Here is a 12,099-nt window from a genome sequence, read left to right as displayed (position 1 = left end):
AGCCTGCAGTGCATCAAGAAGCTGAGTTTATCATTATTACTATTTTTTCCACCTAGACCCTAGTTCTTCTCCAGCTAAAAGTATTTGACATATCTGTCACTTCAGCTAAAAACATGTCTCAACACTGTCCAATATCCTAGGTAAACTCTGAAACTTTCCTTCCTCCTGATTTAAAGCAAACAGATAAATAAAAATTCTGTTCTCAAAGACATTCATATCCCCATTCAACTACGTGCTTCTATAGGACTGCTTTCCACTTTAAGAGTCTGGCATCCCACACCCTGGGATTCCTACCTTCTTGGTTTCATAGGAGAAATTTCCTGATTGAGATACACCCTAACTCCAACAATCAAGATCTTTGTATTTTTCTGGTTGCACTGTGTTTGTAGATTAGCTTTTTTCTTGGATATCCATTCCTTTTCTCCTCATCCACCAACCTCAAATTTTTACTAAGTATTTCTTTTCTTCAGTTCCTGTGCAATTCCCAGTTCCTGCCTGCTAATTCTCTACCTTGCTGTCTGTATTCTCTTATTAATTCTCTTATTACCCTCCTCTGGTCTGGTGTCCTTGTATTACCCTCACTCCAAATTGATCACCAGGATCCCAACAAGTTTACTGTTCACTTAACTTGGAAGTAGTCTCCTGGCTGTATCCCTGGTTAAGTACCACTTATGTAGCCACTCCATACCTGGTTCATGCAGCTTAATTAACACTATCTAAATCTCAATTACTTATTATATACTCCCAATCTCCTTTTATCTCTGATCCCAATCTGACACCCAAGGGAGAGCCTTTTGATAAACAATATGCTACAAAATAAAATTTGCCAGTATAAAATTTTTAAAAATTAATTATCTCAACTCATAAAATCATAGCGTAGAAGAGGTAGAAGTAACAATAAAGATCTTATAATCTACTCCATTCCTTTCAAAGACGAAAACTAAGGCTACTGTGGTTACATTACTTAAGTTTAAAATGAGTTTTCTTCTTTGTTTGTGTTGACAAGTAGTAGAAGAATACAGGTGTGTTATTTGGTTTAAATACACAAAGAAATTATTAACACAGCTTTAATCAATGGATGCTCTTTTTTTTTGTACTTGAATAACTAAAAATAATATTCCTGGTCTAAAATCACTCCCTTACGGAGCTTAGAATTAGAAGTTGAACTCTGTCTAAATAAAAGAATACTAGTTATTGCAAGTAAAATTCAGATTTAAGGCTCAGTCTGCTTAGTGGTATGTGCTCATTCCAGAAGGGGCACATGATGACCCATTGAGGAGTGGAAAGAAAATCGCATTTTATACATATCTGTTACATGTGTATAATTATGCATACAGATGTATATACCACTGCATTTTAATTTTATTCTTTTCAAAATGTTACTTCTTAATATTTATTATATACATATATTAGTATAATAGTGTATATGAACTTTATAAATAAATGTGCATATATTTAAGGTAGATACTCAAAAAATGTTTTGTTATGGGTATGAAATGTTTTTAAAGTTTGAAAATTGCTGATCTACAGAAAAATATGATGTCATGTATAACAATGTTCCTCATACTATTTAACTAAATAGCACACTTCTTTTAAGTAAGTTCTGTGGAACATGGTGTGCAAAGAAGAGGGAAAACTCTTTGACAGAAAATGCTAGTGAATCAATACTTAGAAAAGAAATACAGGCAGAGAGAAGCATGAGGGAAAGAAAGAAGAGAAGAGAAATAGAAAAGCCAAAAAAGTCCCACAAAAAACAGTAAAACTATACAGTGCATTGTCAGGGCACATATTTTAGAAAACACCAAAAATATCTGCTTTATTATCTTTAGAGCTGAATAGAGTGGTTAATGTACAGGTTTCCATGTGTTACTACCAACCACAGGTGGAATTTATGAAAGTCATACTTCAACATATCAGAATATATATGTATACAAGCACCACACACACACACACACACACACACACACACTGGCAAATGGAACATACACAAAATTTTAATAGGAAAAGATATTTTGTAGGCTCTGCAAATTAGCTTCTCTGCTCACTTCTTAACTTTTCTCATTTAGGGAGCTAAATGAATGTTGTGTCAACATTCATTCCGTTATTTGCCTATAAAATACACTCAGGAATGTAAGTCAAGAGTCCCCTTCTACTTACTGTTAGGTTTTATGCATCCCACAGTTTCAATCAGAGTGGGTTATTTCATGATGCATTAGTGTTTAATGATGTCTCTAAGACATCAGAGGATTTCTGAAGGTCTTTGTGATTGAGGGTTATAGGCTCTTCCACTCTTCCTATTTCCTGTCTTTCATCTCTAGTTTCTCACTATTACGTATCAGATGGGGTTCCATACTACCTGATATCTTTGATCCATTTCTCTTCCCATGTCCCATTCTTGTTTATGTATCTTCTGTACTTGTGATTCTGAGATGGTGGTTGACATAGATTCAGAGACTATGTTATCAGGTGAGCATTTCTCTTGGTAAAATAAACTTCTGAGAAAAAAATCTACAAATCACAGCCTCTTAAGGACAAAATATTCTATTTTAGCCAAATTAGTGGAAAAATTATGAGAAAAGTGTTGTCGGAAGAGGTTGAACTAGAAAGCTAAATCCTCACCACTATATTTCTAATATTCCTTACCATTTCAGCTAGTTCAGAGATTCATCTGACTCAGGCAATGATGATACAGTAGAGGAGCAGGGAAGGCAAGGGAGAAGGGTGGAGACACAAACATCTAGAGGCAACACTGTGCGGCCTGGAGTGCAAACTGCGGTCAGACAAGCTCCTGGAGCCAGGTGTTGAGAAACCCAAGGGGCTGACTTCCCCATCTCTTTGAAACATTTTCTCATGTTTCCTTCCTTATTTTCCCTCCTTCCTCCTTTCTCCTTCTCTCTTGTTTCATTCATCACCAAGCCTTTACTTTTCTAATTTATTTTTCTAAATTTTATTGTGATTTCCTTTCCCCAGTTAATTTATTGTTTCTCATTTTCTCCTAATTTTCCTTCCCTATTTATTTTGCTTTTTTTGCATCTCATTCTTTATCATTTTCCCATCTTTCTCCCTCTCATTTATTCATGTTCTTTCACTCTGAGATTTTTTCACTCTCTCTACTTGTCCTCATTATCACTACTACTCCCTTATATCCCATGCCTGTTTTGCCATTATATCTAAAAATAAAAGCAAAAAACCTCATTATGGTTTCCTTTCAAGCAAGATTGAGCAATGTATGTGCTTCCCATCATCTTCCATTCTAAACATTTGGTCTACGAAATAAAAATGTATAATTTACTCTTTAGTACTAACCATTTCCTCTTGAATGGTAACCTTCTTTCTAATTACCAAATCTGAACCGCTCAGTAATTACGTCCCATTTCCTTTTATATTTTTTCTTCATATAAATGAACCTGATAAAATGAGGTGATTTACCTTTATAAGAAAAGGAAATCTCATTAGTATCTTTCTAACAAAATGAATGTATCTAACAAAATTTCCAAAAATTTGAGTGTAATGTGTGTCAGCATATTGATTAAATTTTGTAAATTATTTAAATATAAATTAATGTTTTACATATTCTGAAAAATGTGGATCAGGCTGAAGAACATGATCAAGTGTTTAACTGATACTGATGCTTATGGTGGATATATAAAGCATTAAATAAATGTATAGGTATTCAACAGGAAATTACCTCATCAATAAAATGGGATTGTTTGATTAAATTACTTCTAAATTCCTTCAAATGCTAGGTCTTTAGGCAATGTAATAATGTAGAAATATCCTTGGGTTGGAGTCATTCTATCTGATTCTAATGCCTTGGCTCAGCAATTCACTAAATGTATGACCTTGGGAAAGTAACTTTTAGCTTTCAGAAGCTGAGTTTTCTTCTCTCAAATAGACTAATGTGTTGACTCTTTCTGTCTGGTGGGAGTGATATGAGGATCAAATGAAGTGATGATGATAATAATAAGTAACTCATTCAAGTGTGTTTAAACCAAAGCTAACTCTGAAAATATTTAGATGTTATGAGGTAGTTCTAGTGAAAGGACATATTGCCAGTAGATCCTTTGTCAATATCTGTAGCGTAAACCCTGCATAATGGAGCTGCATAAATCTGAGTGATTAATAGAGAAAAGAAATTGTGGAGGTGCAGTAAAGGCTTCATGTAAAATTGCCAATGTAGCCAGTTGTTTGTATATCAAGCTTTCCTCAGTTTCACAACTTTCTCTCTGTCAAAGTCCTATGTTGATAAATAACAGAACCATAAGCAACAGAAGATATATTCAATATGTTGAGTATGGAATTTAAGACATCCTGGCTAATCTTCTGCAAAATCATAAAATCTATTAAGTTTTTCTCTAATGCCCATAGCCTACCCTTTCTGCATCTTCCTCCCTTTCATCTGTACTTTGTAAGGAAGATAAAACATCTCAGTCGTTTGTGTGTTCCTTGGTGTTACCACCAATGTCAACTCTTTGCAGGCTAGTCATAATTTCATTTATTTATGATAATAGAATGCAAGTTTTTGTCCATCATTAAAGTAATTCTAAGCATCAAGAGCAAATGGAGATCTATTGAGGGAGAGAGGAGAAAATGCCACACTGCTGAATTTAGACCTTAGTCTCTGGCTATTCCTACTGAAACTCTGACCTCTATTCCATTGTATTCCAAGGCAGCAGGTGAACCAGTAGAATAGTTGCAGTATTTTTTCTATTGTCCTCTAATTCTTATTTCTTTTAAATATGAATTCCCATCCACCTAGAAATTTGAGTCTCCAGGAGTTTTATGTAACTCGCACAAAGTAGCCGTCCTCTGATAAACATTAACTGATCATTCTTGTCATTGTTCATAAACATTTGTTCTCACAAAGGGAAACAGATTTTGAAACCTCCTCTAACTCTTTATGATGCAATGGAGAAAGTGCTTTGGAGACTTGAGACTGCTACAACTCTACTGAATATTTCCAAAGGGAGTTATTAGAATGCCAACTAAATTAGGCAACGGTAAATACCAGAGCTTTGTAAGGAATAAATATTTTAAAATGTGTCACATAATGCCACATTGGGTTAATTCTGAATTCTAACATCAAAATCCTGTCAGTGAATGAGATAATAGAATTCTATTTGGAAGCTTATTTATTAGGTCAAAAGTAAATAGAAGGTTGGGCTGGACCTGTGGCATAGTGCTTAAGTTCAGTGCACCTCACTTTGGCGGCCCTGGCTCATGGGCTTGGATCTCGGGTGTGGACCTACACCACTCGTCAGCCATGCTGTGTCAGTGACCCACATACAAAACAGAGGGACACTGGTGCAGATTTTAGCTCAGGGCTTATATTCCTCAAGCATAAAAAAGAAGATTGGTAACAAATGTTAGCTCAGGGAGAATCTTCCTCAGGAAAAAAAAAAAAAGTAAATAGAAGGTTAAGAAAAGTTAATTTACATCTTATAATAAAATTCAAAAAGAGAAAAAAATGTAAATAAATGATGAGAGATTATTGGTTTATATATATTTCAAGAAAGTCAGCAGAGCCAGGATGAGGGTAAGGCAACTGAAGTACATGCCTCAGGCACAAAATTTACCAGGGGACTAAATGCTTTTGTCATCAAGATAATTTTTATATACATATGTAAATTTTATATATATATATGTATATATATGAGCTAGCATCTGTTGCCATTCTTCCTCTTTTCTCTTTCTCCCCAAAGCCCCCCCAGTGGTTGTATATACTAGTTGCAGGTCCTTCTAGTTCTTCTATATGAGCTGCTGCCACAGCATGGCAACTGACAGATGGGTGGTGTGGTTCTGTGACCAGGAATTGAACCTGGGCCACAGAAGCGGTGAGAGCACCCAACTTTAACCACTAGACCACCAGGGCTGGCTCAAGACAAATAATGTTTTAAAAATCAAAGTTAATGTGAAAATTATAAATGGAATATCAAATTTTTTAAATAAAGACATCAACATTGCAGCTTTTTCCTTTGGTCTCAAGTTTCAGCATGACATTATGCCTCAGCATAGCACTAGGACTAATCCTGTCTTTATTTCAAATTTAGTATTTATTTTTTCATGATGGATTTTTTGAAGCAATTTTTATTTTTAAAATATTGATTAAAATATTGTTTATCTATATTAATAAGATTTTTTTGTCACTCCCTTAAATTTTTCACTCAAGGCAAGTGCCTTACTTACTTCTCTAGCTTCACCATCATTCTGGCCCTGAAAGCAGGCAATGTGGTCACATCAGTAATGAGTATGTAAGAGTCAGCATATTGCTGGTGAAGAAGGCATAAGGAGAGAAAATATAAATAATGCTCATGAAGATTTTCAAGACATAATTCTTCATAGGGATAAGAACTGTGTGGTATAGGATAGACCATTTCCTCAAGGAAAATTAACCTTCCAAATAGGATGTGAAGAGATGTATCATCTTTATGATATATCTTTATCTGTATCTGTATCTCAGAATTTGTTATGTACTCGCTTTCACTCTGCTCAGCCAAAACAAAAATAAAGAACTTTTTGTTTTTCTGTTGAAGATCACTAAAATAAAAAATTGAGGATCAATGCAATTAAATGCAACTTAATTTTGTTTTTTATGTCTGGCTGTTTTTTTCTTTTGCTTTAAAAGGGAATCTGAATTTATGAGTTGCTTTACAATTGAAAGAACATATGGGGACTAAATACAATTTTTAATCAAATATGTATTTGTTCTAATCTACTTTCAGCTCAGACAAAGACACAGTGTGAGAAATAGAAAAAGAGAAGAAAGGAGAGGGAAAAAGAGGTACAGAGAAAATTAGAATGATCAAAATATAGAACAAGAAAACAGAGAAAGGAAACACCAGTGGAGACATAAACAGAAAGAAAATTATATAATTTTTTTTAAAGTGAAGTGACAGAGAGATACTGGTCCACAGGAATGCACACTCCACAAATCCACATAGCCACAAAAAGAAACCGATGATCAAGAGTTCTATATAGAGGAAAAGAGAGAAAGAAAAGGAAAATACACAGGATTAGATACGTATTTAGGTGGAATAACAGCCTATCTTAGAGTAGGTTAGGGTCTTGCCACCAGAGACTTTTAAAAATGCGATATTTTTTCCATAATTATAAACATAATCTGGGACTTCCTTCACTTCTTAATGTTCATCAAAATACATAAGATAAAATTAATCTGAGAATTGAAACGTTCTCAGAATAGAGGATTTTTATCCCAAATGAGCAAGCATTATCATCTTAGACAGATTTAGAATTTAAGAACAAACAAAAATTTTCAAGAGTTCTATCCTCACGTTGACCTGAGATAACATATAGCTAATTTACTGAGGAAAAAGCATATACAAAAAAATAACCTATTGTAGTGAAAATCTTTGCCAGAAAATGATTGTCCAAAAATGATTATTAATTGTTGGTAAACATTTTTTTGCATATATTGAGTTAATGATACGTTTCTTTTCTTTCACTCTGTTAATACAATGAATTATATTGAATGATTGTCAAACATTAAACCAACCTTGCATTTCTGGGTTATCTTAACTAGATCATTTTTTCTCCTGCTTTTAGGTATTCCTGAATTCCTATTGCTGGGTTTTCTTTAAAGGAATTTTGTACCTTTGTTTTTGAGTGAGATTGACCTGAAATTTTCCTGTATCATATGATGCTTGTCAAAGTTGGGAATCAAGGTTATTCTGGCTTTATTAAGTAAGTTGAGGAACATTCTCCCCGAAAGGGGATGAAATATCAGTCTCTGTTTTCAGATAGCACTCTTGCATGGAAGGAATCACAAATTTCTTTTTTCTTTATGATTTGCTTTAACCAATTCTTCATGAGGACAATATTTTCCAGAGTCCATGGTGTCCAACATAAATACATATTTAATTTCATGCTTCAGAATTGGGAGACAAATTACTCAAGATAGAAGACTCCTAGAAATATAATTATTGGGTCATGAATACAGACATTTTCATAAATACACAAAATTGCTTCCTAAAAATTTTTCAGGAATTTTTGACAAAATAGAACGTCCACATTTCCAAATTTTCAGTCCTATTTACTATCATTCTTTTGTTTTATTCTTTATCAGTCTAATAGGGGACACAAGACTTCTCTCTTGTTTTAATTTACGTTTTTATTACCTGTTCAATTGAATTTTTTTTTCTATTTTTGTTTATGATTTGTATATCTTTTTTCTTTAAATTTTCTGCTTATGATATTTGACACATAAATCTTTGGAAATAATTAAGTAAGTTTGTCATGTGAGAGCTAAGTTCTATAAGCATACATAATGGATAGGAAAACATATTCCAACTCTCAAGTAGCATGATTCCTGGACCAATGAGTCTTTATCTTAACGTGGTGAGAGGTATTAACATACCTAGAGAAATATTGTTTGCAGCCCCGAGTGTATGGGTAAATAAGAGAAGGAATCACTGAGACAAATCATAACAGGATCCATCCCAACATTGTTCAGATGGTGTTTCCCTGTCAGGCAATCAGAGTCTGATGATATCAGATATGTCAATCAAGTGACCAAAACTTCAAATTTTAACATAGATTCACCAAAACCATTTACTAATATATAGCTTCTGGGCCGGCCCCATGGCTTAGCGGTTAAGTGAGCACGCTCCACTGCTGGCGGCCCGGGTTCGGATCCCGGGTGCACACCGATGCACCGCTTCTCCGGCCATGCTGAGACCGTGTCCCACATACAGCAACTAGAAGGATGTGCAGCTATGACATACAGCTATCTACTGGGGCTTTGGGGGAAAAATAAATAAATAAAAAATAAAATTATAATATATAGCTTCTATTTCAGTCATAATGCTATGACTATGTGATTTATTTGACAATTATATTTTCAACGTAATTTGACAAATTTGTCCACTTTTCTTGCAATTATTAATAAGTTGGGGTCTCTGGGTCTGTAAGTCTGTGGGCCAAAACTTGAACTGGGACAATTTGTTAAGTTAATGTCAATTAGAGGTCTTTCTGGTGGCTGGTCAGCCAAACGTCCTCTCCTGACTACCATTCTGCAACCCTTGTCCAGAGTAAGCTGTTTTTCATGCAAAACCTCTATGATTCTCTGCTTCCCAATTCAGTCAGTTCCAGGAGACCAGAGAACTTCCTTATTCTCCTTTATGTGTCCACAATATCTGGCACAGATTAAGTAAGTAAAAAAAATTGCTAAAATGCATTGGGCTGCTTTGAATTGAACAAGACTGAGCATCACTACACTGAGATTATTAACTCAACATATGTGTTTTATGATAAGGATTACATTTTTTACTTTCCTTTATTGCCTAATTGCTAATAAACTTTTTAAATAGCTGTCTTGATTGATTTGAAAGTTTTTACTGAACACACAACTATGGCTTTGGCCTCTTTTGTAATACCTGTCGGTGCTAATTTTAATAATATTCATACAGCCGGTTTTTAATCAACGCCAGTTTATTAAGGCAACACCCAATGAAGTAACCTCACACGTGGACAATCAAAGGTGAAAACAAGATCAGATTGCTACAGAATACAACGACTCAATAAAATTCTGAGACTTTAACATGGACAATCTAGTTTTCCACTGGCTTCCTACTCCATCTCTCCAAATGTCTCATTTGAATGAAACAACAGTAGAAATTTCCTAGAAATCAATGTTTAGGGTATCATATGATCTTTATGGCACTTACTGCATGTGCTTACATATTAAATTGTTAGTACATTGACAAATATGGTAAAATATAGAACAATAAATGTCTTAGGGACTGACAATCTATTCTAAGTAATAAAAACCAAACATAATCACATCTTCAATTCAAAGACCACAAGTTTGAATTGAAAGCTAGAACAAACAGAATAAACTCCTCCTGGCATGAATTCAGTGAAGCAGTGATGACAGGGACGGATCTATGACTGATAAGGGACTGAATCAATTGTGTTCACCCTCGTCCTCTGATTTGTTCCATGATTGTGTGGAATGCTTCTCAAATTTCATTTAAAGTTTGAGAAAAATAACTATGGGATATATTTTCCAACTACAAATATATGTGCTTTCTGTGACTACTTTGAAATTTAAACTTTCCAATTAAATCAACTAAACAAAATCACTGACTACTAAGATATCCTGCATCATTTTCAACTGATAGTAGTTTTATTATCAGTGGTATAAAGAGCATCTGTGTGTAAGTGCTATGACATTTCTCCCAGAGGGTGGAAGAGTACTTTGCAACTTGAACTATGGACTTGGTAATATTTATTGATGCAGTATTTGTTTCAAACCCAGAGCAGCACAAATCAGGGCTACAATTGACACTACAGCATTGTAGGTATTCAAAATTTAGAATAAATAATAAATATAATAAAAATAGATTTTATTAACATTGATGCCTTATTTGTAAATGTGGGTTTCTGCAACCTATTCATGGAAACCAAGTTATTAGCTGAAATAATTATGAACTACAACTGATAAAAGTAGAGGAGTCTTCTTATAGCCTGTTATTCAAAGCAGATTCTCTTTTTGACTCAAAGAATGCTAAGTTGTTCTCTAGACTACCCCAATCAAGACAGAGGTATTAGCTAACCTGCTTCCATATGGAGCTGATTTTAAAATGCCACAAGATACGTTTTTTTTTTTTTTTTTCTAACAATACCTATATAAGGGAAAAATGCTACTTAGGAATTTTAATATACGTTGTTGCTGTTTCAGGGAAGCTGTAGTAAGCCACAGCATATTGGAACTGGTATCATAATATGAGATTCTGTACTCCTCTCTTCTTTACCAAGTTTAGATCACCAGATTCAGGTCTTCAAGCAGTGAAAGACTAATTGTGATAGAAACACAATAATAACAACTGTATGTGAACATTACAAAGAACCAGAAGTGAGGATTTGTGTTACTTCCTCACATTGTCTAAAAGCCCTGCTTGGAACCCACTTGTTGGTTCCTTAGCTTCCTCATGGCTTTCTTTACATCTTTATTCCTCAGCGTGTAAATCATGGGGTTAAGGAAAGGAGTGAAGACAGTAAAAAATACAGAGATAAATTTATCAATTGGGAAGCTTTCAAAGGGCCAAATATAGATGAAGATTAATGGGCCAAAGAATAGAACCACAACAGTGACGTGGGCAGACAGGGTGGAAAGTGCCTTGGACGTCCCACCAGAGGCTTGGCGATGGACAGTAGCAAGGATGATAGTGTAAGAAATGAGCAAAAGGAGGAAGCAGATAAGTGAGAGCAGGCCACTGTTGGTGAGCACCAGGATCTCTAGAACGTATGTGTCTAAGCAGGCAAGCTTGATCACGAGGGGGAGGTCACAAAAGAAATTGTCTACCTTGTTGGGTCCACAGAAAGGAAGATCAACTGTGAATGCCAGGTGGCTGGCTGAATGCAGGATGCCAATGGCCCAGGAGACCCCCACCAGAACAATGCACACCCTTCGGCTCATGATGGTCATGTAGTGCAGAGGTTTGCATATAGCAAGGTATCTATCATAGGCCATGGCAACAAGAAGCACCATCTCACTACCCCCAAAAACATGCAAGAAAAATATTTGTGACATGCATCCCTGAAAAGTGATGGTCTTGTGTTCATTGAGGAGGTCTGCAATCATCTTGGGAGTGGCAAATGTAGCCTGACACATATCAATGAAGGAGAGATTGCTAAGAAGAAAGTACATTGGGGAATGCAAGCGAGAGTGAGTAACTACCATGAGGATGATAAGGATGTTTCCCAACGTTGCAGCACCATAAAACACAGAGAAGATAAAGAAAAGGAAGAGTTGAAGTTCTCTAGAGTTAGATAGACCCAATAAAATGAATTCAGTAACCACCGACTTATTGCTCCATCCATTAACTGAATCTGGGCTGCTGAAATTATCTAGAGGGAAGAAAAATAGTAAAAATAGATACGGAAATTCCTTTCACCATTCTGCGCATCAAATAGTTTAGTTCTAGTAACTATAAAATAATATGGTGGGGCTATAAGACACTGATTATTCACATTATTTTTTTATAAATTTTTATTTTTTTCTTTTTGTGAGGAACATCAGCCCTGAGCGAACATCCATGCCAATCCTCCTCTTTTTCCCAAGGAAGACTGGCCCTGGGA

At 35.1% G+C, this 12,099-nt stretch overlaps 1 protein-coding gene across 1 annotated transcript; it reads right to left on the bottom strand.

Annotated features, from left to right (window-relative positions):
- Nucleotides 1-10,903: 10,903 nt before the first annotated feature.
- On the bottom strand, nt 10,904-11,683 carry LOC101387606 (olfactory receptor 4K1-like). Its single transcript, XM_004421960.3, has one exon. It carries the CDS (start codon nt 11,666-11,668, stop codon nt 10,904-10,906), a length of 765 nt encoding a protein of 254 aa, XP_004422017.3. The 5' UTR covers nt 11,669-11,683.
- Nucleotides 11,684-12,099: the final 416 nt, after the last annotated feature.

The sequence above is a fragment of the Ceratotherium simum genome, chromosome 3 (genome assembly GCF_057802395.1).
Source record: "Ceratotherium simum simum isolate JZ-2026a chromosome 3, ASM5780239v1, whole genome shotgun sequence".
NCBI classification, from domain to species: domain Eukaryota; kingdom Metazoa; phylum Chordata; class Mammalia; order Perissodactyla; family Rhinocerotidae; genus Ceratotherium; species Ceratotherium simum.
The sequence above is the reverse complement of the archived record's forward strand: the minus strand, read 5'-3'. Positions and strand labels throughout refer to the sequence as shown.